Source organism: Aegilops tauschii, chromosome 3 (genome assembly GCF_002575655.3).
Source record: "Aegilops tauschii subsp. strangulata cultivar AL8/78 chromosome 3, Aet v6.0, whole genome shotgun sequence".
NCBI lineage: Eukaryota > Viridiplantae > Streptophyta > Magnoliopsida > Poales > Poaceae > Aegilops > Aegilops tauschii.
The window spans coordinates 584,896,803-584,924,517 of record NC_053037.3 but is presented as its reverse complement, the minus strand read 5'-3'; the positions used below and the strand labels follow the sequence as shown (position 1 = coordinate 584,924,517).

The 27,715-nt window shown below is 44.5% G+C and overlaps 1 protein-coding gene across 1 annotated transcript; it reads left to right on the top strand.

The window, feature by feature from the left end:
* The first annotated feature begins 249 nt into the window (after window positions 1–249).
* On the top strand, window positions 250–3,178 carry LOC109755911 (nascent polypeptide-associated complex subunit alpha-like protein 1). The gene is made up of 4 exons (XM_020314788.3): window positions 250–447; window positions 1,433–1,520; window positions 2,457–2,587; window positions 2,653–3,178. Exons 1-4 carry the CDS (start codon window positions 397–399, stop codon window positions 2,980–2,982), a joined length of 600 nt encoding a protein of 199 aa, XP_020170377.1. The 5' UTR covers window positions 250–396; the 3' UTR covers window positions 2,983–3,178.
* The last annotated feature ends 24,537 nt before the right edge of the window (window positions 3,179–27,715 follow it).

The following is a 27,715-nucleotide window of genomic DNA, read 5'->3' as shown; positions in this document are numbered from 1 at the left end:
CATTTATAGGGATGAGTGTATACGCGTATGTATGAGCGCTTGCATCTGTACTGCTTCAAAAATTAGAAAAACTGCAGTATTTCTAAAATACTTAGAAAATACTTTGCTATCAAACGGGTCTAAGGCTCGCATTCTCTATCCAACTGAGATGCACATGTTGGGCCCAAACGTTCCCAAGATGGGGCCGAACAACGCCCAGCCAACGCCGACCGGAAGACCCATATAGATAGTCCACAAAAACCCCACACCACACGAGCCGAGCGCGTCTCTTCCTCGCTTCCCCTCCGTCGCAGCCTCTTCCCTCTTCGCCCTCTCCGTCTCTTCCCAAATCCCTCCTAGCTCGGCTAGGGTTTTACTTTCCCCTCCGACAAGGTTTCACCGGCGACGAGCGCCACCATGACGGTCGCCGAGCTGCTCCGCGCCCAGCTCGAGGAGCAGAACATCGAGGTGATCCTCCATTCCGACCCCTCCCGCCTCTCCGATTTGGTGCCGTGTCAGACTGAAAAAATATATATGATAATTTCGCCTCTCCATGCTTGTTCGGGCCCTACGTCGGCTGATTTTGTCGCGGCGGCGGTGTTAGGACGGCAGATCTCGTCTGTTTATGTCGCCTAGGTTGCAGAGCTTTGGTTGGAGAGCTGTGGGTGGCCAGCCTAATGGCAGTTCCGTGCTTCTCCTTGTTTCTGCGCTTATCCTGCATTTTTTCATTGGGGGGGAGGGCAGCGGCCCAGCCCAGGCCTTGTGATGCCTGCTGCTTGTCCAGCTAGGAGTTCAATTTCAGAGTTTGCTCATACTATCCTTTGGTCTTTCTGGAGCTAGCTCTGTTGTAATAGGCCTTGTGGATTGTCTGTTAGTTGTTCCTTACTGTATAAAGATTTGTGGTTCCCTTTCTGAGAGAAGAGATCTGCAGTGTTGCACACTGAAATGCTACTGCTTTGTCTTATGGATGCACAATCTGAACGAATTTTAAGTGGCCATGGATAAATCAGTCACCTTTGGTGGTTGCTACAGTACAAATGTGACTTTATTTATTAATTAGCTTTGGATGTCAGTTGTGACCTAAGTATCATGTGTGCATTTGTGTATGCTTATATGATGTATGGCATACTTCCTGTACCAACGATATTAATTTTTGAGCATAGCTTGTGTTGTCAATGCAGGCAACAGTTCGTTGTAATGTACATACTCATCCTTTTATTTTGCTTTTGGAGTGTCATTTCTGTTTATCTTGTGCTGATGCTACTTAGTATGTACTGACATCTTCATGCTGGAAAGATAATACTGTGGGTAGACTGTTTACCGTTGCTTCATTTCTGCATATGTCTAACTCTGCTTTCCCCCCTCTGCATGTCCCCTGTTCTGAGGCATTGCTGCTTAGTGTATAATACTTATGACGTTCAAGTAATATGATATTTGTGATGCATACACTCAGGGAGATGAGCCTATCCTTGAGGATGATGATGACGACGATGAAGACGATGATGAGGATGAGGATGAAAAAGATGACGATGACGTTGAGGGTATGATGAAATTCTGCTGTTCCTTCTATTCAGTTAAGTAGCCACTTAGTTATAGACAAGCCTATTTCTATTTGTAATGCTGCCTTCTAAGTTCTAACATAAATTTAAACATCCGAAGTTATTGCCCATACCTAAATTTTAGATTAAATGTTGCTTTTTCAACCCCTGAATCAATTTGATTATTTTGTTTCTGTTGGACTAAATTTTGGCATTATCATTATTAAGAAATTGTTGTCTGATCTGTTCCCCAATATGATACAAACTCTGTATTTACCTATTTTGGTTCACTTTTACCTGTTTTTATTTTAAGATTAGGCACTGACCAGTTTGTACTCTCTAATATTCTGTTCTTTGCGTACACCGCTATGCCTTTGTGGTTTATGTTCTTATATTTTTTGAACTATATATCATATTCACTTATTCCTGAATTTTTCAGCACTGCTTGTTTACACACTTTATAGTTTCCTTGAGTGCTTCCTGCCATTTCTATATAATGTTCACCTCTGTACTGAGGTGGCACCTTGTATCAATGTCAATCTGCATTAACATATACTCCCTCCATCCCATATTAATTGAGGCTGAAATAGATGTATCTACTATCTAGCACTGAAATGCGTCTAGATACATCCATTTCAGAGTCAAACTCTCAATTAATATGGGACGGATGGAGTACATGAATGTTCAGCTATAGCATTTAGGCGCTGTTCGGCAGTCCACCCGCTCCGTGGAAATTAAGAATCTCCGGAGTACCTTTTCGCTCGTTCCGCACTTTTTAACTAGAACTCCGTCAGCTCCGGGAGCGGCCTCGCGGAGCGGAGGGGCTCCGAACAGGCCCTTAGTTTGATAGGTGCAAATCCTGAATGTAAAATCCTTTGTACCTTACCCTAACTATGTCTTGAAAATCTGAAAATATACATCTCTTCTTTCTGGGACTAGGGGGTGATGCTGGTGGAAGATCTCGGCAGAGTAGGAGTGAGAAGAAGAGCAGGAAAGCCATGGAGAAGCTTGGCATGAAGGCCATTACTGGTGTGAGCCGTGTAACTATCAAGAAGAGCAAGACCGTGAGCATCTTGACCACTTCAGGGCGTTGTTCCCTGTGGCATAATTAAATGCTGGTGGTTGTTGCATTTTGTATGTCCTCTCCAAGCCAGACGTCTTCAAGAGCTCGCAGTCAGACACCTACGTCATGTTCGGGGAGGTCAAGCTCGAGGACCCGAGCACTCAGCTGCAGACACAAGCGGCGGAACAGTTCAAGGTGCCAGGCCCGAGCAGTGTGATCTCAAGGGGCGAGCCGTCCGTGGCAGCTGCCCAGGACAATGAGGAGGTCGACGACACTGATGTTGACAAGAAGGACGTCGAGCTCGTGATGAGGCAGGCCTCCGTGTCGAGATCCAGGGCCGTGAAGGCACTCAAGGCTGCGGATGGCGACATTGTCAGTGCTATCATGGAGTTGACTAACTAGGTGCTAGAAGGTGGAATTGTGTCTTGATAACAGGGTGTGGGATCGCAGAGCAGTTTTTGGTCATGTCGAAACTTGAATGTTGCAGTTGCGGGATTGGTAGCTCTGTTTCTCTGTTCACCAAACTAGTACTCTCATGTAGGTTTCCTAGGAGTTTTAACATCTGAGGATCAGCAAACTGCATGCTCTTTTGCGAAAATTTGAATCTTCTGTGCGCCAGATTTTGTTTTCAAATGCACGTAATCATGTTTTAGCTAATATATGTCATTAGAGTTAGCTTTTACTAGATTCGGCTTAACAGTTTGTCTTGCCACATGGACCACAATAATCATTCAGAGTGTTGCTGCCACCGACCAGATGAACACCTTTGAGTAGTCTTAGGGTATGTTTGGATTGTGACGAAGGTGTACCACAACAAATTTGTTGCTTTGACAAAAAAAAATATTCTGTTTTTGTTTGGATGGTTGTCAACTTCTTGGCATATATGAATACTGTTTGTATAACTATCGTTTCTTTTCCTTGCCAATGTTCCAACTTACAACCAACCAAAACCTCAACCATTTCTTTTTTTAATATTGACTAGCTATGTTTTGGTCTGAGGCATAAACCAAACACGCCCTGGGTCGCTTGGTGCCGACAAGGCCATCCCACGGCTCGTGCAAATTCCTGCAGATACCTTGTTTTTTCCGAGTCAGTTTTGAAATTTGATGCATATATGTAATGCTAAGCTGTAAATTGTGCACCCGTAAAAAAGTAAGTTTGTCAATCGTACTAACGGAGAAAACGAGAAATGTAGACTGATGAACTTAATGTGACGTGTACTATGGGGGATTCTCCGCCTCCTGCACACGAAACTGCACGAGCACCTTTCTCTGTCTTGGCCCGTTTGTCTCCCGTCCGTTTTATCTCTCCTCTAGTGGCCCTCTGAATCTCAACTACCTCCACCTGGCGAGCGCGCCCACCCACCTCGCTTCCTCTCTCCTACCACCACCATTACTCTGGAGCAGCACAGCGATTCTGACAACCAATGATGCGGCGAGGTACACTCCTGATACTGAATATGCGCAACGCTACGTTCTCATGAGTCAGTTGAGGGGGCTGAGGAGGAGGAGAAGCATGTCGCCATAGAGTTGTATGTCACCTCCGGCAGATCTGCATTGCCGTCTTCTTATGTTGGCTCCTCGGCAACTTAGTCAGCGCTGCAATTGCTTTCTTTCCTAAATAACACTTGCCTTTCTCTTCAATCGACACCCCATACGATGATGTGTTTCCATATGCCTCACATTCATATTTCATATCGGATAGCCTCACCCAACCCATCCTTCATTGTCACATCTCTCTCTCTCTCTCTCTCTCTCTCTCTCTCTCTCTCTCTCTCTCTCTCTCTCTCTCTCTCTCTCTCTCTCCCTCCCTCGGGACTCAGGACCATGTTCCGTTTGTTTACTCTCTCTCTCTCTCTCTGAGCCTCGACCATGTTCATGTTTGTTTGACCGCTAGCACTATCCAGATAACATAGATAGAGGCTACAAGAGACTGCAAAGAGCAATGCTTCCTTTATAAGTGTCGGTCTGCCTTTGGCTGAGAAAGGTTGGTGAGAACATTAGCTACTCATCCATTCATTTTCTGACCAAATCTTGGAGTCTATATTGTACCTTTGGCGTTTCTCTGAAATGATTTGGTTACATATGTGTGCCTTTGCTCCACCACCCCTAGCTCACCCTGGTCTCTACACTAAACATGGATTTGCCAAGCTAGTGAGAGATGGTGCGTTCGGAGCCTGAACTGAAAACCAAAGTAGTGCTCAACATTACAGCCTCGTACACCATATGAAATTTGTGCAACTAGCAAACTGCTCGAATCTTAGATGATACCACCTCCCTCCCTCTCGCGGTCGCATGTGTCCTTCAAGATTACAAATGACATGTCATCCTTATTTACATTGATAGAACAGCGCCTACTGCAATCTTTCTTCTTTAGAGCCTCTATTTTACTTTTTGATCTGCGTTAGGCTGTAAATCATATCCGTTCATGAATCAACTCCAAACTGAATATACATACCATATAGCACAGTAGAAAATCTCAATATCATGGTGTATAAATTCAATGGTTTCTACATCTAAGGAAAATCTCAGAGTTTGTTCAGCATGAAGCCTCACTGGTGCGATTGGCAGTGGTTCCATGCAAGCTAGATCAAACTTTTAGTTAGCACTTGCTGTAGGATGGAAGGGCTGGGTAGGAGCCTTCAGTCATGTCATGATGAACCGGAGTTTCATTTGTCCAACATTTCAAACTATTGAAATGTAGGTTTTGCAGTCCTTTAACGTCCGACCATGCGCTCTAGTGGAAGCTGGCTATTTCATAGCCTTCCTGTTCTGCGATATACTTCGGGTAAACTATTATTGTGGGAGTAATTATACAAGTGCTTTCACTTTAAGAATACCATGTGATTATCTTGCACCAGTTCCTAAGTCTAATACATCTTCACCAATCATGTACGTCGTTGAAGAAGTCAAGACATTGATGTCAGTATGCAGATCATCACATTTGCTGCCTCTCCTCACGACCACGTCGAGCTCCGCCTGATCTGGCACTTCCCCAGCCAGACATGGCGTGGTCGTCTACAAGAGCTTGCACATCTGCGCCTCATACCGAAATCATGAAGATAATTCCTTGCCTAGCTCCAAACCGCATTGCAAGTGTACTCGCTGGTGTTTTCAGAGACGTACTGATTCTTTGCATGCATTTTCCATGCAAGATTCACTCTCTTGTCAGCACTGTGAACGACCACCCTCTGGCAACCAGCATTGTCCCTTTGCTTCCCGTGGATACCCTAGCTCTACAGGACGTGGCCCAACCAGAAGGAAATCCTCCATGGAGAGTGTCCTTCCCAACAACTGTTCTGCCAAGCGCAGTAATACTGCAGCAAGTGAGACAATTGGAAGGAAAGCCTCGTCCAAGAATGCCTTTCCTCACACCTCCCATTCCCAACGCACATTTATCCGATATACCAAATTAGTATCGCTAGTGTGGGTATCTGATATTCATCTCCTTCTGTAGGTAAAAGAGGCTAAGGTAGAGAGGAGGGTACACAAGTAGACTGCATGCAAGGATAGGAGGCTACCATGCATGCTTTGAGCTTTATATGTGTTGTGAAACCCATAGGTTGGTGGCCGTGATAATTAGTTCCCATCCATATGAAAAGGCAATGTTTTAGACAATACCATGTCTCCAAAATGTGAAATATATGGTCATACAATAAATATGACAATTCTTAAATATACACTTAGCGTGGGGATTAAGATGAATGATGACACGGGTCATTATTTTTAGACTCATAAGGGCTTCAGACGGGGGGACCCGATGTCCCCTGTTCTGTTCAACATAGTGACAAATATGTTGGCAGTACTTATCGGTAGGGCCAAGGAGAATGGCCAAGTAGAAGGACTAGTCCCCCATACTACAATACGCTGATGACACTATAATATTCATTGAACATGATCTCGCAAAGGCTAGAAATATGAAGTTAGTACTTTGCCTTTTCGAACAATTGTCGGGGTTAAAAATTAATTGTAACAAGAGCAAATTGTTTTGCTTTTGGAAGAGCCAAAGAGGAATAAGAGACGTATAGACAATTGTTCGGTTGTGAAATGGGATCCTTGCCTTTCAGCTACGTTGGTATCTCAATTCATCATCGCAAACTGTCAAATAAAGAATGGAAATGTATTGAGGATCAATTTGAAAAAAAAACTAAGCTCCTGGAAGGGCAAGCTTATGTTTTATGGAGGTCGGCTTGTGTTAATAAATTCAACATAACTTAGTATGTTGATGTTCCTGTTATCTATCTTTGAAGTACCTATAGGGGTGCCGAAAAGGTTAGATTTCTATCGATATCGTTTCTTCTAGCACTGTGATGAAGTAAATACGAAATATAGATTGACCAGGTGGGAAAATACAGATTGACCAGGTGGGATATTATTTGCAGACCCAAAGACCAAGGGGGTCTTGGGATTGAGAACCTGAAGATAAAAAACAAATGCTTGTTCAGCAAATGGCTATTTAGGTTATCGGTTGTGACCGATGGTATGTGGGCACAGATCTTATGTAACAAATACCTACAATCAAAGTCTGTGTCCCATGTTACCGCCAGACCTAATGACTCACCGTTTTGGAAGGGGCTAATGCGGACCAAGGATGTTTTTTTTTTTTGCAGAGCAAAGTTTGTTGTTGGAAATGGTACAACAACCAGATTTTGGGAAGATACATGCATGGTTAGGGGAGACGCCTTTGGCCTATCAATATCCACTGTGTATAATATTGTACAACGTAATGAGATTTACATTGCTGCAGTATTACAGTCGTCCCCATTGAACATCCAGTTCAACATCCAGTTCAGGAGGTCCCTTGTGGAAGAGCGGTGGAGCTCATGGTTGCATCTTGTGCGAAGATTGATTGATGTTCAACTTTCTGATCTGCCTGACTCGTTTCACCGGAAGTTAACTAGGAACGATGTTTTCATGGTAAAATCTATGTACTTGGATCTAATTAATTCTGGTCCAATTCCGAGATATATTCATATTTGGAAAATTAAAGTTCCGTTGAGAATCAAGATATTCATGTGGTTCGTTCACAAGCAAGTGATACTCACCAAAGATAACCTTCTTAAGCATAGTTGGGTAGGTAGTTCATGTTGTTGTTTTTGTGATAATGATTAGACAATACAACATCTCTTCATCGATTGCCCTCTATCTAAGCTTCTTTGGCTTACGATTCATATAGCCTTTAACATCAGCCCCTCTAGTTAGTATCAACATGTTATTTGGGACGTGGCTTATTGGAGTGGAGCCAGTTACCGTGGGACGTATTCGGATAGGAATATGTGCATTTCTTTGGACTATATGGAATTGCAGGAATGATATGATCTTTAACAGACAGAATCTTATGAATTTCTTGTAGGTTATCTACAGAGCTTCCGCTTGGACCCATACGTGGCCATTAATCACGCATACAGACTCTAGGGAGCTTTTAGTTACTGGGTACAACCGATAGGAGACGGTTACACCGGCTATCTACAACCAGTTTGGATGGCGGTCCAATAATAGGATATATGTTTAGTCGTCTTGTCATGTTCTTTGCCGGTTGTGGCTTTGTTTATTTTATTTGCTTTTTGTGCTCCTTCTGCGAGCTGTACTATACCGCGGACCTTGTTTTTTTTTTTTAATTTTAATAAAGTGGCCGCATGCATCATTCTCATGTAGAGGTCAGAGGTCTTCCTCCTTTAAAAAACACTTTCTAGACGCCTTCATATCGCCCGTGTGGGTGACGCGAGGCCTGAAATGTTTCGTTCTAGTTTAAGATTGAGAAAGTAACCACAAGAGCCTTTCCATTGACGGGAAACATCACCTCCCATTGAAAAGATAATCCACATTAATGAGACATTAAAGTGTATCCCTAGTGGGTTTAGGGTACCACCACCCTCCTAACCATTTGACCACTAGTTAGTTCTCACTAATCGCGCCCACAAAAAAAAGTTCTCACCAATCCACCTGCTTATTTAACCTTTTTTAGTGTACCTTCTTTGTTTACAGAAAGATAATTTTATGTCTGTCCAAACACCCACTACTAGGGAAAACCCTAGTAGTAGCGCGGGTTTTGAGGCTAGCAGCGGCGCGGGCAGCCACGCTATTACTACGACGCTACAGCTAACTGTTAGTAGTAGCGCGGTCCGCACCCGCGCTACTACTGTTGACTATATCAGCAGCGCTTTTGTGGAATGCGCTACTATTAGTTAGCTGTAGCGATTTCCTAGCCCCTCGCTACTGCTATATCTTTCATCATTTTCCCCCGCTTCCTACCCCATTTCGGTTTCAACAAACTGCAATTTCCAGATACTACTACTAGATATCAATTTTATAAAGCATTATAAGTACTAGGTAGTACTCCCTCCGTTCCAAATTACTCGTCGTGGTTTCAGTTCAAACCACGACGAGTAATTTGGAACGAAAGGAGTACTAGATAACAATTTCATGTATAGTCAACATGCATCCACAAGTAGTACAAGGTCATATCGACGACGATCATCGTATGTAGTTCTAGATGATATCGACGACGATCATCATATGCAGTTCTAGATGATATCGACGACGATCATCATACGTAGTTCTAGATGATATAGCCACACACACATATGTAGTTCTAGATGATATCGAAGACGATCATCATCCTCAAGCCTGGGCGGTGGGTGTTCCTGATAGTAATTAGGATGGCCTGTCCAACACGAAGATTCTTGCCATCGAGGAATCTCTTCCACCCAACCGAGTTTAAGTGTGTGCGACCGTCCGTGTCCACACGGTAAGTACAGGTTGTGATGGAGCCCCTTGCGGTAAGGCATAGTCCAGCTGAGCCTTCTTCATCAGGCTCGATACCATAACTCACAGATAGGCTCTTTGCCAATTTCTGAATAAGAAAAACAAATCAATTAATAAATAGCCTCGCACATACTCTTGCAAATAGGTATATATGGATTATCTACACTATTAATACTTCCTTAGATTCTACACTAATAAGCATGTGATCGAACTCTACACTAAAGCATATCATCGACTAGATTCCACACAACATATCATTGGACTCTACACTAAGCATATCATCGGATAATTTGCATTTGTAAGTATAACATTACCATATCATGTCGATCGACCATGGTACTTGTCAGGCGGGTCACGAATGGCACCCCGACAAAGTCAGCATGTGGCGGAATTATGTCCCATAGGTTGCACACCTCCTCCTTGCTCAGCCTCATTCTTTGAGCTACGATGGCTTCATGAAGTGGGTCCTCATCATCTTCATCGAGTGGTTCCTCATTATCTTCATCATCTTCCACCAGGTTGATATAAATTACAGCCAGCTTGGGTCTTTCTGCTCTGAAGGAGAAGCTGATCAACTCACCACCAGTAAGACGCATGCGGGCGAGGAAACGGGCCCATCCATCTCCTCCAATCTGCGACATATTGCGTCCTTTCTCGACCTCCATAGTGTACGGCCCCCCAGGAGCCTCAAATGTCACAATATCTCCTATCAGCTTGTTGAATTTCAACCTCACATTGCATGGGACGATCTGTGTAAAAAAAGCAAAATGACACAATGCAGTAATGCCAACACTAAAAATAAAATAGTTGTTACATTTCATATAATTTCTTACCGCCGCATGAAGAAAACTCGGCTGGAAGTAGATGCCGAACAGCTTGCGAGTTGCAAGGCTGCTGGCGCACCTTTACTTGCACAATCGACATGGTGGTGGTGGTGGTGGCCCCATTTTCCTAAAGCAATATGAGCAAGGATTAACGATCCACTTCATAGGAAACAAAAATAGTTATTAAATCAAAATGTTCTATAAATCAACTAAATCAACTAGCCTATTAAATCAACTTGCCTACTAAATCAACTAAATCAAAATGTTCTATAAATCAACTAGCCTATTAAATCAACTTGCCTACTAAATCAACTAAATCAAAATGTTTTATAAATCAACTAAATTAACTAGCCTACTAAATCAACTTGCCTACTAAATCAACTAAATCAAAATGTTACAAATCAACTAAATCAACTAGCCTACTAAATCAACTAAATCATATGAACTAAATCAAAATGTTGCATATGAACTAGCCTACTAAATCAAAATGTAGCAGGGAGGAGGGGCTGTGGATGGAGGCGGGAGGAGGGAGAAGGAGGGGCGACTGGAGGAGGGAGGAGAGAGTAGGACGGAGGAGGAAGGGCGGAGCGAGGAGGGGCCGGCCGGCGGCGAGTCGAGGGAGGATGGAGGAGGAGGGCGGTACCGAGTCCAGCGAGGAGGAGGAGTTGACGGCGGCGCAGAGGGAAGAGGGGTAGGCGACGGCGGCGTCCGGCGGGGGAGGACCGGCTCGGGGGGGGGGGGGGGGGGGGTTGAGGGGGAGATGGAGTGAGTGTGAGTGTGAGTCTGGATCGGATAGAGGAGAGCGTGGGGGTGAGAGATAGCTAGTTTTAGCAATAGCGCTCTCGATATCTTGACGATCAAGTATCGTCCAGTATATATTGATGGCAAAGCCCAAGGGGAAAATCACGGCAAACAATCATGTTTAACTCGGCTTTCTCTCGCCGTCGGCGGCCCAACGTGTGTCGTGCTCGTGGACGGCTCTTGCGTGCGTCCTGATCGTGGCCGGCTCTTGCTGCTATTTTTGCGGTGTGTCGTGTTGCTACTGCTGTTGATTGCCGGCTGTTGCGCACGTCTTGCTTGTGGCCGGCCCTTGCTGCTCATGTCCTACAATTTCTGCTATTGTTAGTTTTTGCCTTGCTTCAGTTTTTCTTCTGGGAAATTATGTATAGAATATGTCGTCTGCTGTATACAACTTTATTCTTTCAAAGAAATTAACTAAACAGTACGTGTTTCTACCCTCACCTTTTTTATCTGTTCAAATCCTATTTTACTTGGAGTTTATTTGAAATTCCGGGTCACTTTATCTGTTGGTGTAGCAGCTTGCATCTACAAGAATACGTTATCAAAGAAACTGAATCTGGAAGGTTAAGACATTAGACATCTATTGACAGGTACCAACATGTCATCTTTGTCTGTGTGTACCGGACGTTGATCTGATTTGAAGTTGGTTTATTCAATTCTTTAGTACTGATGCATACAGATATAATGGAAATACTCGAAAGTATCACTTGTTTATCTGAGGTTTAGTGTTAGGTATACTTTGATATATATTTAATTTTAGTCGTTATCATTTTTTGCTGCTCTAGGATTTCTTTTATATGGCAGCAATGATTCATGTACAGATTACATGGGATGATCAATTGTCGCCAAAATGAACACGAGTAAAAGGGGAAACATGAACGAACCAGTAATTAGTTTGAGAATGAACCAGTAATACAAGGGTAATATGTATTTGTAATTGTCAGGTATTTCTTTGTCTAATTAGATTGAGTTATAGCTGGCGATTGAGTCATAAATAAATTGGTGCTCCGGCTGTATTTCTTCACGTGTTCTATAGTTGAGCTTGGGAAATTTGGTGGCTTCTGATAGTTTTTCTAATTTTATCAGTGGTGTTTCCTGACCTTTGCTGTTACTCTTATACCCTCATGCTCCTTAACGTCAGAAAATATTTTCTTATTTTTTAGTTTATAGCCTATGCACCTTTTCCAGATGGAGCACCACTTTGTCTGGGTATTTATTTGTTTTAAATTCACCATTAGTTATAAATCAGTACTCAACTTATCCCTATGTTTATGTCCTACATGAGAAGGTAGTTTCAGGGAATGATTTCTGCATTTGGCAAAAAGTTGATGGCTATTTTATTTCAGTCTGAAAAGTGTACCATGTTATCCACGGATCCTACTTTCAAGTATCGATAGATATGAACAGTGAACATATCCTCATATACCACACCAGCTTATTCACATTAAATGTTCTTTTCATATGTAATTGATGAGGAGTACGCGTGTGTCTGGCTATGTCAACTCTCTTGCTAAGTACTTTCTTTTTTGTTTTGTGGGTTTTTGTTTCCCTTTGGAAATGACAGAGTAGGTTTTTTATTTTGCAACAGTTAATGAAATTTAACACCTGAAGACTGCTGCCCATACAAGGATGAAGATGCCATCTCCAACTAGAACAGTATTAGCCTACTTGGACATGGACTGGTCGCCAGTTGAACCAGCAACCAGCAGCCGGCATTAGCGATTCAGGTCATCTGCCACACTCGCATAAATGCATCCAGGGTGTTCAACTGTAAATGGAATGCACATTTTTGTTGATATAAACTATCGAACTCCTTCTCTTCAATGATACGAAGCTCCCTAGAATCAGATTTGGGACAGAGGGAGTACCATAAGAGTTGATCGTTCCTATCTTAGGATAGCATTCAGACCACCGTATTTCCTCTTTGATAAGCTTACAAGAACAATCTTCAGCCTTTTATTTAATCTAATAGAAGAACAATCAGTATGCCATCTATCCGTATTTTGTATAGCTTTCATAGTGCCTAAGTTCATGAGCTAATTATAATATTATTTATAGAGCTTTCGTATTATCATTAGGTTGATGAAGCCTGTCAAGTATTGTCCACTACTAATTGCATTAGCTTTGCCTCAGAACTTGGAAAGAGAAAGTAGAGTTATCAATAATGATTAGCTATAAAGTACCGTAGATATCGATGTTTCCAGAGCATCGTTTCCAATTGTCTGCTGTCACATTGTGTTTATGGGCAGACACAACATCTCCTGTAACTCTTATTCTTAAACTTGTTGATATGAACTACTTGGCTATATTTATAGAATTTATGTCTTGATGTTTTGTACTACTTGATGCAAATCTGTTGTCCCCGGCAAACATTGTGCCTTGCTTTTGGTACAAATTTTGCCTTTATGATCTGTAGTGAAATTGCTATTATATTAGGCAACAACTACACTTTGCTTTTGGTATATATTTGATTTGTATGCCCTATATTAAACACGGCTATCCTGGGCAGTAACTATACCTTGCTCTTGATATATCTCTGTAGTGTTTGTGATATATACTGAACAAATTTATTCTGAGCGGTTATTCTACTTGGATGTTCTAAAACGCTTTGTTATATTGAAGTTTTAGAGGGTGGGCCACCGTGCTGAGCCGGGCAACGCGCGCCAAGGCGCGCTTCTGATCTAGTATAAGAAGGCTCCGTGGAAGGATATGACGCAGCCATACGTGCTCTGAGCTCTATAAGCATGAACCTACCCAAAGATTGGCAGGTATGTTAATTAGCCCTGATTCATGGAAAGGTGACATTTCAGATAATTTACTGGTCTTCAAAAAGCAAAATGTATGATCATATAATAAATATGCGCAAAAAAGTGACCGCCTGCATCATGTGATGCAGAGGGCGGGGGTCATCTTCCTTTTCGAAAAAATGATCATACAATAAATATGCGCAATACTACAATATACACCCTCCTTTCAAGTATACAGAGCAATCACAAAATATTAAAAAAAACTCCCGTCTACAAGGCTAAGGACGAACTCCGCCATATTTTCACAGTTATATTTTGAGACGTAGGTGCAACTCATAGCTGTTCCGAGGGAGTAGAATAATCATACAGTTAAGACGGGGAAATGCTTGAATTCTTCACAATGAGATTGATGACGGTGCCACTTCTATTCGTAGCATAGTCCTCATTGTTCTTCACTCTATCGCAGCACCATGTCCAACAAGGAACATGAGTTAGGGTTTCTGGCACAACCCCTAAACCAGGATTCGTTAGATGAGATCGATGGAGAAGTATGTGACTATATTGCGGACATAGGGGACATAGGGGAGAATGACGCCTTTGTCATGGTGAATGTTGTGATCATCACTGCCAAGGAATACGACCCTTGGCGGTGCCTGCGGTCACCATCGCAAAAAATATTGTGGCTGAGGTGACGATGGACATGGTGGATGAACACGACATTGTGGCAGATGCCTCATTCGACATGGAGAAAAGCTATTACATCGTTAGTGACTCAGACATGGAGACACAAGATGACACCAACATGGCGTGGCGGATGACTCAGTTGACATGGACCGTCCATCAACATTGTCAGTGATTGTCTTTCTTGTTTCATTCCCCAAGAGAGAGGAGATGATGACAATGAGGATGAAAAAGATGATGATGATGTTGAGGCCTTGAGGGTATATTGGAATCATGTTGTTCTTCATATTCAGTTCAGGTAGCTTATTGTGGCTGAGGTTATTTTACAAAGAACATATTCTAACATAAATAGAAAATCTCAAGCTGCTTATACTAAGTTCCTAAATTAACCATTGTGTATTCATGTATTGAAGCAATGTATTATCTTACTTTTTATTCAGTTGAAGTCAGCCATTTAACATTAATCAACAGTGCCTGGATTTGTTCCTTATCCGGTGCAACTTTATATTCGCCTTCTCTTGGCCATCTTTGTCTGTCTTAGATTTGAGGATTATTTGCCAATCAGCTCCCATTTTAATATTCATGTATTTCTATACCATAGCTCTGCATTTTTGGCTTATATTCGTAATCTTCTGGAAGTGTCTCATCTCTCATATTCATTTATTCCGAAATAATTTGGAACTCCTAATTAATATATGTAATTTATTGTTTTATTTAGTATTCCTTGCCATTTTCATAGAATATCTTCACCTGTATTATCTTATATGTTAACAATTGGTTACATCCTTAGCTATATCTTGCTTTTTCATATACATCTTGCTTTTGCAACGTTTCCTAGATGCAACCACCATTTTCTTTCAGGCTTGTAGCCTGTTCGGACCGCCCCCTCCTCCCTCCGCTCTTTCTTGGTTGTTCCTCTCGCCTCCAGGCTCTAGTGACTTGGTCCTAGCCCCAACTAAGGCGCGCCGGCAATTGTGCCCTCCTTCTCTCTATATAGAACTGCACACACAAGCTGATGGGAAAAGGTGGGCTATCCATTTATACATCAACACTTTCCCTCACGTATGCCTCCCTTAGACTTAAACGTGTTCCGAAAGAGGGCTGCAGTTTTTATTTTAAAATTATGTCGGCCGTGTCTTGAACTTAAGACATCTTGGTTCCGATATCATGTAGAACTGCACACACAATCTAGTTCACCTATCAGCTCAAGCTAATGGGGAAATGCGGGCTATGCATTTATACATCAACACTCTCCACTGCCTCCCCTGCCATGCTCGCTCGCTGTAGCTCAGGAGTAGGGTCGCACTTCAACTCGAGGGTGGACAGAATCTCTTCGACACCGTTGTAACCTCCGTTGCGGGCTACCTCCCATCTTACGAAGTCTGCACATGCCTCTACATCCCATATGATTTTTCCACATGCCTCTCATTCTCACAATAGGTTGCACCATTTCCACATGCTCGAGATGTGTGTGCTCTCTTGCTTTTTCTCCCCAAAGACTACTCATGTTACTTTGGCTGCTAGTACTGTCTTACTAAGGTACTAGTTAAGAGGGATACAGGAAGAAGACTGTATATACATATGGGCAATGCGTCCTTTATAAAGGGTTTGATGCTTACGACGGGGAGAGTTGGTGAGCGCATTCGCTATCATCAGTTAATTTTGTGACGAAGTCCCGGAAACTATACTGTACCCGTACCTGAGGCTTAATTCCTTTTCTCGATGGAGGTTTGGCCACATAAGTGTCCTCTGCTCCATTATCCCTAGCTCACCATGGCCTCAACCTCAACATTGATTTGCTAAGCTGGTGGGAGATGGTACTATCAGAGCTAGTACTAAAGAACAAGAGCCATGCTCTTTTCTTTTTGACAACTACTGGGGCAGGGGAGAATCCCCGCGTCAATGCATTAATCAAGGGTGCCTAAAAGGCAAGTTTGCATGAAGGTGCTACCCTGCAAGGAAAGGTATTGGCACCAAGAGTTGGCAACCACCTTTGCAGAGTGCACTTTAAAGCGAAAAGACCAAAGCGTAAAATCAACAAAAATGGCCCTAAAGATAGTGTGAGGACAATGGGTCTTATGGTGAAAGACCGCAACATTCCACGAGTCCCATAGGTTGTTGTCGAGGACCAGTTGAGTCATAAAATCCCAAATTGGTTGAATGGAGGCCGGGCGTCGGGAGCCCCAGCTAAGCCCACACCGTGAAGCCCAATGACAGTGAATGAATAGGTGTGAGGTGTCCTATAGGGTAGCATCACATCTCAGGCAGCAGGAATCGGGAGCGATGTTCTTGTGGAGGAGGTTGCCTTTAGTGTTTAGGCGATCCTTGAAGAAAGGTGTCGGTGTACTAAACTTTGGGCCCTTTAGCACCCCATTTTTGTGCACGGGCAGTCGTAACCTCACCCGCGGCAAGGCGTGAAGAGGGTGATCAAGGACAAATACAAGACAAAGAGAAGTAGCCCAGCCAGAGGCCAGAGAACAGAAGAGTAGCTTGACCCCGGCAAGATCCTTGCCGGGGACGGCTTGCGAGACCCCGGCAAGGCCCTTGCCGGGATGACTTACAAAACAACTCACAGAGCGCTACCCTTGAGGTTGAGAGCTCTGACACCATCGACAACATTAAGACCAAAGGCCTGCGACTAGATAAGGACCAGAAAACGAAGACCCCTAGCAAGATCCTTGCCGGGGACGGCCGAAGACCCCCGGCAAGATCCTTGCCGGGGACGGCCGCGAGACCCGGCGAGACCCTTGCCGGGGGCATCTGCGGGGCCACGGCCAGGCCCGCACCTACCAAAGTTTCGCTGCCCCGCGGCCGTCCCGACGCGGCAACCAGCCCGCCAACTAGGCAAGCGCCTGCGTGGTAGCATGCTGCTTCTAGGCCAACTAGTCAAGCACCTGCGTGCTGGCATGCAGATCTTCGTGAAGGCCATATCACCTCACAAGCACAGCAACCAACCAGCCAGCATGGCGCTGCATGCCTCGTCGGCTTGGACGCTCGTCGATGCAAGGCGAGGAGGCAACGGACGGGACGAGCTCTATTGCCGTCCCCGGTAAAGCAAGAGGGCACGTAGACAGCGCATTAAATGCGTTTGTCCTACGGTGTCAGCCGATAAACTTGTACACTGTAGATACTTCCACTTCCTGTATGCCACTGTGGCGACCCCTTTGACATATAAAAGGAGGACCGAGGCGTACCGTGGAAGGATTCGGCTTTTTGGACCTCTCGGCCCATCTTGCATACGGAGAACACAAGATAAACACAGACAAGCAGGACTAGGGTGTTACGCTCCTCAGCTGCCCGAACCTGGGTAAAAATCGATCGTGTTGATCGCCTAGATCTGCTCTTTGCGCAGCTCCACGCCCCCGCCAACCGTAGAAGGGATTCCCTGGGATCCCATAGGTATCGTTCCCCGACATCTTTGGCGCGCCAGGTAGGGGTTCTGGCTGCACGGACCTGATCTAGACATCAGTGCGTCGACTTCTTCAACATCTTCACCACCATGTCTCCCAAGAAAAAGAGCATCGTGGCGATCGATTCCTCTCCAGTCGACCCACCCGCGCCAGCGCGGACGGATGACGGGACAAACGTGGGCGGAGGCCGCGGGATTCCACGACGCTCCGGCGATCGGAGCCACGTGAGCGGCGACGACCCGCACACCGCTAGGTCCAAGGGCAGACCCGTGCCGCCCGTAGGCGGCGCGGGGACCTCCAAGGGCGAAATCGTGCTACCTACAGGTGGCGCGGCGACTTCCGAGATGCCTCCGCCGGCGCCCGCGCCACGGTCTTCCCAGGTCGTGCGCGACGAGCAGCGCTGCGATGTTGGTGACCGCGGGCGCCGCCGCGGGAAGAGTCCTCTGCACCACTCACGAGATGCACCGGGCCAGCATGCACGCCAAGACGCTGGCAAAAACGGCGAGCGGACGCGAGGCCGTGATAGAGCTCCTTCTAACGTGGTTGGAAGTCACAGCGTGTCACGGTCCACGCAGCTTTCGCTGCCACCCACGCCAGCAGAAGCGTTTGCGCGCGTGCAACTGCTCCTCGACTTCCCTCCTGCTGCGGAGAAGCTCGACGAGTGGAGAGCTACCATCCGGAGCCTTATCAGCTTCGTCAATAAAGATGAATCGCAACCAGCTGGGCCCTCGTGCCGGCGCTCTATCGAGCCGGCGCGTGCCGCTGGCGGAAGGACCGGAGGTGCTGCAACTACGGTGCACTCTCCTCCTCCACGCCAGCAATAGCGACCGCCGGCTCGTCGGGCCAACGTGTGTGACAACGTTTCCACAGCGTCGTCCGACCCACGAGCCCGCCGCGATCAACGCCAAGTTATCCGGGAACGAGTCTAGGAAGACGCTCGAACCACTATTGAGCGGCGACGGGAAGCGCGCCATCTGTCTGATAAGCGCGCAGGGCCCACTGTAGACTGGCCTGCGCCGGGGGGTTCTGGCGACTTACCTTACGAGGTGGGTTGCCCAGCTTTTACCCGTGAGCTGCGGCAGTTCCAGTGGCCCACCCACCGCGCGTTCAATCCTGAGGTCGGAGAGAAGTACAACGGCAAGACTCACCCGTCGGAGTTCCTGAGCATCTACACCATTGCGATGTAAGCTGCCGGGGCTCGTGATGACAAGGTGCTCGTCAACTACTTTCCATTGGCGCTTAAGCCCAACGTCTTGTCATCGGAGGCCACCAAGCTCCTGGCCAGGCAAGTGACTTGCATGTCATCCCCCAGAAGGATGGTGAAACCCTACGCAAGTACATACATAGTTTCAGCCATGTGCAATACAACATCCTAGATGTTCATCCCGCCGCCGTCATCAGTGCATTCCATCAAAATATGCGCAACTGCAAGATGCGCGAGGAGCTGGCGATGAACAAGGTTAGGGATGTCGCCGAACTTTATGTTCTGGCCGACAGATGTGCTCGGGCTGAAGAAGGGAGGAAGTACCCCGGCGAGGACGCTAGCGCGGAAACTTACTCCACAGACGAAGATGTCGTCGCCCCGGCAAAGAAGTGCCGACGGCGCAATAGGAAGCGCAAGGGCAAGATTGTGCTTGCCATCGAGGGATCCGGCGACCCCGGCGCCGCCAGGAAGGCCAAGGTTGACGACCCCAGCAAGGAAGTTGCCGGATGAGCCGCCTGCCGGGCCTTGGCGGCTGCCGACAAGCCAGAGGGCTCCGACAAGCAGTATTGCAAGATCCATCGCACCAAGGGCCATGACCTCCAGAACTGCCGACAGGTTGAGCAGCTTGCGAAGAAGCAGAAAGCTGAGTACGAGAGGCGGGACAAGGAAAAGGGCTAGGACGGTGCTAAGGGGTCCGGCAAGAAGCGTGGCGGACGAGGAGGTCACCGCGGCAAGGATAACCAACCAGAGAGGCCCGCTCGGGGCCGCGACAAGAAAGAGGGAGACAATGACCATGATGAGGACGATGAGTCCACCGAGCACGAGTTCCAGAAAGCTACGGAGGCCATGTGCGTCGACGGTGGCGCCTCGTTGCATACCTCTCACCGCTGACTGAAATAGTGGGCGCGTGAGGTCAGTGCGGCAGAGCCATCGTTCGATGCCCAGAAGCCGCTTAGGTGGTCCAGCACGCCTATCATTTTTTACGCCGAGGATCACCCTGATCGCACGACGGCGGCCGAGGGTTTTCCATCGTTGGTGTCACCAATGACACGCAACCTCAAGGTGACAAAAGTGCTAGTTGACGGCGGGGCCGGCCTGAACTTAATCTCGCCCACTGTGATCAGGAGGCTGCAGATTCCTAATGGAGACCTCGAGGAGACGGGCACGTTTCAAGGGGTCAACTCGGGAAGGAGTCAGCCGAAAGGTAAAATCACGCTGCCCGTTACATTTGGAGGCGAGCTGAACTATAGAACAGAAAAGATCGTTTTTGATGTTGCCGAGATCCCCTTGCCCTATAATGGGATCCTCGGACGCCCAGCGTTGGCCAAGTTTATGGCACCATCACATTACACCTACAACACGTTGAAGATGCCTGGGCCGACGACCATCATCACCGTCCCCTCCGACAAGAAAGACGCGCTCATCTGCGCCGACCAACTCTACCGGGAGGCAGTTGCAGCAACTGCCACCAAGGCGCTTGCTCCTGCCGCTGAAGCCCCGGGAGGGAAGAAAACCGGCGAGACCTCTTCCGGCAAGACCTACTGCACCCACTCCGGCAAGCGCGCCTCTTCGGAGTGCTGCGCACCCGTCGAGGATGAGCCAGAGAGCTCCACCGGCAAGAGCAAGAAATCCAAGGCAGCACCACCAGAGACCAAGAAGGTGCCCGTCAAGGAGGACGACACAGGCGGGGCTTTTTCTATAAGCTCCACCCTCGAGAGAAAATAGGAAAGCGCGCTCATCTCCTTCCTATGGGCGAATGTCGATGTGTTCGCATGGCAAGCATCTGACATCCCCGGTGTTGCCAGGGAGGTGATTGAGCACCATCTTGCTGTCTGTCCTCGTGCGCGACCCGTCAAGCAAAAAGTCAGAAAGCAAGCTTTGGAGCGGCAAGTGTTTATCATCGAAGAAATCAGGAAGTTGGAGGCAGCAGGCTTGGTCAGAGGAGTGCTCCACCCAACATGGTTGGCCGATCCGGTAGTAGTGCGCAAGGCAAATGGGAAATGGAGGCTGTGTATTGATTATACAGATATCAATAAAGCTTGTCCAAAGGATTCATACGTCTCCAACGTATCTATAATTTTTCATTGTTCCATGCTATATTATATTCTGTTTTGGATGTTTAATGGGCTTTATTATACACATTTATATTACTTTTGGGACTAACCTATTAACCGGAGGCCCAACCAAAATTGCTGTTTTTTTTTGCCTATTTCACTGTTTCAAAGGAAAAGAATATCAAACGGAGTCCAAACGGAATGGAACCTTCGGGAACGTGATTTTCGGAACAAACGTGATCCAGATGACTTGGAGTCTACGTAAAGCAACCAACGAGGAAGGCACGAGGCAGGGGGGCGTGCCCACCTCCCCTAGGCGCGCCCTCCACACTCGTGGGGCCCTCCTTGCTCCCCCGATGTACTTCTTCCTCCTATATATACCCATATACCCTGGAAACATCAGATACGGAGCCAAAACCCTATTTCCACCGCCGCAACCTTCTGTACCCGTGAGATCCCATCTTGCGGCCTTTTTCGGCACTTCGCCGGAGGGGGCATTGATCACGGAGGGCTTCTACATCAACACCATAGCCTCTCCGATGATGTGTGAGTAGTTTACCTCAGACCTTCGGGTCCATAGTTATTAGCTAGATGGCTTCTTCTCTCTCTTTGGATCTCAATACAAAGTTGTCCTTGATCTTCTTGGAGATCTATTCGATGTAATCTTCTTTTGCGGTGTGTTTGTCGAGATCCGATGAATTGTGGGTTTATGGTCAAGATTATCTATGAACAATATTTGAATCTCCTCTGAATTCTTTTATGTATGATTGGTTATCTTTGCAAGTCTCTTCGAATTATCAGTTTGGTTTGGCCTACTAGATTGATCTTTCTTGAAATGGGAGAAGTGCTTAGCTTTGGGTTCAATCTTGCGGTGTCCTTTCCCAGTGACAGCAAGGGCAGCAAGGCACATATTGTATTGCTGCCATCGAGGATAAAAAGATGGGGTTTATATCATATTGCATGAGTTTATCCCTCTACATGATGTCATCTTACTTAAAGCATTACTCTGTTCTTATGAACTTAATACTCTAGATGCATGCTGGATAGCGGTCGATGTGTGGAGTAATAGTAGTAGATGCAGAATCGTTTCGGTCTACTTGTCACGGACGTGATGCCTATATACATGATCATACCTATATATTCTCATAACTATGCTCAGTTCTATCAATTGCTCGACAGTAATTTGTTTACCCATCGTAATACTTATGTTATCTTGAGAGAAGCCACTAGTGAAACCTATGGCCCCCGGGTCTATTTTCCATCATATTAATCTCCCGACAACAAGCTATTTCTGGCGCCGTTTATTTTACTTTGCATCTTTATTTACTCTTTATCATAAAAATACCAAAAATCTTATCTTATCATATCTATCAGATCTCACTCTCGTAAGTGACCGTGAAAGGATTGACAACCCCTTTATCGCGTTGGTTACAAGGTTCTTATTTGTTTGTGTAGGTGCGTGGGACTCGCGCATGGTCTCCTACTGGATTGATACCTTGGTTCTCAAAAACTGAGGGAAATACTTACGCTACTTTACTGCATCACCCTTTCCTCTTCAAGGGAAAACCAACGCAGTGCTCAAGAGGTAGCAAGAAGGATTTCTGGCGCCGTTGCCGGGGAGTCTACGCACAAGTCAAGACATACCAAGTACCCATCACAAACTCTTATCCCTCTCATTACATTATTTGCCATTTGCCTCTCGTTTTCCTCTCCCCTGCTTCACCTTTGCCGTTTTATTCGCCCTTCTTCTGTTTGATCTTTTGTTACCATGTGCCTTCTTTTTGCTTGGATCTTCGCTTGCTAAAATTTTATGGATCGTCATCCCCTTGCTAATCTCTTTAAGAGATCCAATTATGATGAACCAATTGCTAGTGAGTTTTGTGCAGTAGATTATCTTTATGAAGTTTTGCTTGAAATTCGTGAATCCGAAAATTGTGATGAAGAAATCTATAAAGAGATTCAGAATAGCTCCTTGAATAAAAAGCATGATTGCAATGATTTTACTATAAGTTCTCTTGATGTCAATTGTGCTAATAATATGCAAAACCCTAAGCTTGGGGATGCTAGTTTTGCTTTGTCCACTACTTGTTGCAATGATCATGATTGGGGTGATTCTTCTTATAATCTTGAAAATTTATTTAAGCCCCATGATGAATGTGAGATTGATAATAATGTTTGCAATAATACTGAAAGTGGGTTTGGAAGAGTGTCAACTTTAGATCCCACATATTTGGAGAATGTTCAATCTTATGAAGTTTTTGATAAAAGTGGGTTTGGAGAGGTCATGACTTTAGTTAATGTTAATCCCACTATTTTGGAAGAGTGTCAACTTTGCATACATGTGGATCGTGTTAAGAATATGTTTTGTGATAGCTATATTGTTGAATTTGCTTATGATCCTACATGTAATTATTATGAGAGAGGAAAATATGGTTGTAGAAATTTTCATGTTACTAAATTACCTCTCGTTATGTTGAGATTGCTATCGTTAATTTCCGCTTCCTTGCATATGCTAGTTTTTGCTTGCCTTGATAATTTGTTTGCCTATAAGATGCCTATGCATAGGAAGTATGTTAGACTTATATGTGTTTGTCACGTGTTTTATGATGCTCTTTTTGCGCTTTAATTCTTATCTTTTATGTGAGCATCATTGAAATCTCAATGCCTAGCTAAAAGGCTTTAAAGAAAAGCGCTTGTTGGGAGACAACCCAATATATTTGCTTTCTGTTATTCACTAAAATTTTTATCTGGCCTTTGGTTAGATTTATTTTTATGTTTTAATTAGTGTTTGTGCCAAGTTAAACCTATAGGATCTTCTTGGATGATAGTTATTTGATCTTGCTGAAAATTCCAGAAACTTTCTGTTCACGAAAACAATTGTTTAAAATCACCAGAACGTGATAAAATACTGATTCCAATTGCAGTAGATCAATAAACAAATTTTCCAGGTCGTCCTATTTTGGTAGAATGTTTTGAGTTCCAGAAGTTTGCGTTAGTTACATATTACTACAGACTGTTCTGTTTTGAACAGATTCTGTTTTTCGTGTGTTGTTTGCTTATTTTGATGAATCTATGGCTAGTAAAAGAGTTTATAAACCATAGAGAAATTGGAATACATTAGGTTTAACACCAATATAAATAAAGAATGACTTCAACACAGTACCTTGAAGTGGTGTTTTGTTTTCTTTCGCTAATGGAGCTCACGAGATTTTCTGTTGAGTTTTGTGTTGTGAAGTTTTCAAGTTTTGGGTAACGATTTGATGGATTATGGAAAAAGGAGTGGCAAGAGCCTAAGCTTGGGGATGCCCATGGCACCCCAAGGTAATCTAAGGACACCAAAAAGCCAAAGCTTGGGGATGCCCCGGAAGGCATCCCCTCTTTCGTCTTCGTCTATCGGTAACTTTACTTGGAGCTATATTTTTATTCACCACATGATATGTGTTTTGCTTGGAGCGTCTTGTATGATTTGAGTCTTTGATTTTTAGTTTACCACAATCATCCTGGCTGTACACACCTTTTGAGAGAGACACACATCATTCGGAATTTATTAGAATACTCTATGTGCTTCACTTATATCTTTTGAGCTATATAGTTTTTGCTCTAGTGCTTCACTTATATCTTTTAGAGCACGGTGGTGGATTTGTTTTATAGAAACTTTTGTTCTCTCATGCTTCACTTATACTATTTTGGGAGTCCTACAAAACAGCATGGTAATTTGCTTTAATCATAAAAATTAGTCCTAATATGATAGGCATCCAAGATTAGTAAATAAAATTCTTATGAGTGTGTTGAATACTATGAGAAGTTTGAAGCTTGATAATTGTTTTGAGATATGAAGATGGTGATATTAGAGTCATGCTAGTTGAGTGGTTATGTATTTGAGAAATACTTTTGTTAAACTTTGTGATTCCCGTAGCATGCACATATGGTGAACCGTTATCTGATGAAGTCGGAGCATGATTTATTTATTGATTGTCTTCCTTATGAGCGGCGGTCGAGGACGAGCGATGGTCTTTTCCTACCAATCTATCCCCCTAGGAGCATGCGCATAATAATTTGCTTTGATAACTTGTAGATTTTTGCAACAAGTATATGAGCTTTTTATGACTAATGTTGAGTCCATGGATTATACGCACTTTCATCCTTCCACCATTGCTAGCCTCTCTAATACCGCGCACATTTCGCCGGTATCATACACCCACCATATACCTTCCTCAAAACAGCCACCATACCTACCTATCATGGCATTTCCATAGCCATTCCGAGATATATTGCCATGCAACTTACCACCGTTTCGTTTACGATGACACGCTTCATCATTGTCATAATTGCTTTGCGTGATCATGTAGTTGACATCGTATTTGTGGCAAAGCCACCGTTCATGATTCTTTCATACATGTCACTCTTGATTCATTGCATATCCCGGTACACCGCCGGAGGCATTCACGAGTCATATTTTGTTCTAAGTATTGAGTTGCAATTCTTGAGTTGTAAGTAAATAAAAGTGTGATGATCATCATTATTAGAGCATTGTCCCAAGTGAGGAAAGGATGATGGAGACTATGATTCCCCCACAAGTAGGGATGAGACTCCGGACGAAAGATAGAAAAAAAGAAAAAAGAGGCCATAAAAAGGGAAAAAAGGGGGCCCAGAAAATGAGAGAAAAAGAGAGAAGGGACAATGTTACTATCCTTTTAACACACTTGTGCTTCAAAGTAGCACCATGATCTTCATGATAGAGAGTCTCCTATGATATCACTTTCATATACAAGTAGGAATTTTTCATTATAGAACTTGGCTTGTATATTCCAATGATGGGCTTCCTCAAAATGCCCTAGGTCTTAATGAGCAAGCGAGTTGGATGCACACCCACTTAGTTTCTTTTGTTGAGCTTTAATACACTTATAGCTCTAGTGTATCCGTTTCATGGCAATCCCTACTCACTCGCATTGATATCTATTAATGGGCATCTCCATAGCCCGTTGATACGCCTAGTTGATGTGAGACTATCTTCTCCTTTTTGTCTCCTCCACAACCACAATTCTATTCCACATATAGTGCTATATCCATGGCTCACGCTCATGTATTGCATGAAGATTGAAAAAGTTTGAGAACACCAAAAGTATGAAACAATTGTTTGGCTTGTCATCGGGGTTGTGCATGATTTAAATATTTTGTGTGGTGAAGATAGAGCATAGCCAGACTATATGATTTTGTAGGGATAACTTTCTTTGGCCATGTTATTTTGAGAAGACATAATTGCTTAGTTAGTATGCTTGAAGTATTATTATTTTTATGTCAATATTAAACTTTTATCTTGAATCTTTCGGATCTGAATATTCATACCACAAATAAGAGAATTACATTGAAAATTATGCTAAGTAGCATTCCACATCAAAAATTCTGTTTTTATCATTTACCTACTCGAGGACGAGCAGGAATTAAGCTTGGGGATGCTTGATACGTCTCCAACGTATCTATAATTTTTGATTGTTCCATGCTATATTATATTCTGTTTTGGATGTTTAATGGGTTTTATTATACACTTTTATATTATTTTTGGGACTAACCTATTAACCGGAGGCCCAACCCAAATTGCTGTTTTTTTGCCTATTTCAGTGTTCCGAAGGAAAAGAATATCAAACGGAGTCCAAATGGAATGAAACCTTTGGGAACATGATTTTCGGAACAAACGTGATCCAGTGGAATTGGAGTCTACGACGAGGAAGGCACGAGGTAGGAGGGCGCGCCCACCTCCCCCAGGCGCGCCCTCCACCCTCGTGGGGCCCTCGTTGCTCCACCGACGTACTTCTTCCTCCTATATATACCAATATACCCTGGAAACATCAGATACGGAGCCAAAACCCTATTTTCACCGCCGCAACCTTCTGTACCCATGAGATCCCATCTTGGGCCTTTTCCGGCGCTCCGCCGGAGGGGGCATTGATCACGGAGGGCTTCTACATCAACACCATAGCCTCTCCGATGATGTGTGAGTAGTTTACCTCAGACCTTCGGGCCCATAGTTATTAGCTAGATGGCTTCTTCTCTCTCTTTGGATCTCAATACAAAGTTCTCCTTGATCTTCTTGGAGATCTATTCGATGTAATCTTCTTTTGCGGTGTGTTTGTCGAGATCCGATGAATTGTGGGTTTATGATCAAGATTATCTATGAACAATATTTGAATCTCCTCTGAATTCATTTATGTATGATTGGTTATCTTTGCAAGTCTCTTCAAATTATCATTTTGGTTTGGCCTACTAGATTGACCTTTCTTGCAATGGGAGAAGTGCTTAGCTTTGGGTTCAATCTTGCGGTGTCCTTTCCCAGTGACAGCAGGGGCAGCAAGGCACGTATTGTATTGTTGCCATCGAGGATAAAAAGATGGGGTTTATATCATATTGCATGAGTTTATCCCTCAACATCATGTCATCTTACTTAAAGCATTACTCTGTTCTTATGAACTTTATACTCTAGAAGCATGCTGGATAGCGGTCGATGTGTGGAGTAATAGTAGTAGATGCAGAATCGTTTCGGTCTAGTTGTCACGGACGTGATGCCTATATACATGATCATACCTAGATATTCTCATAACTATGCTCAATTCTATCAATTTCTCGACAGTAATTCGTTTACCCACCGTAATACT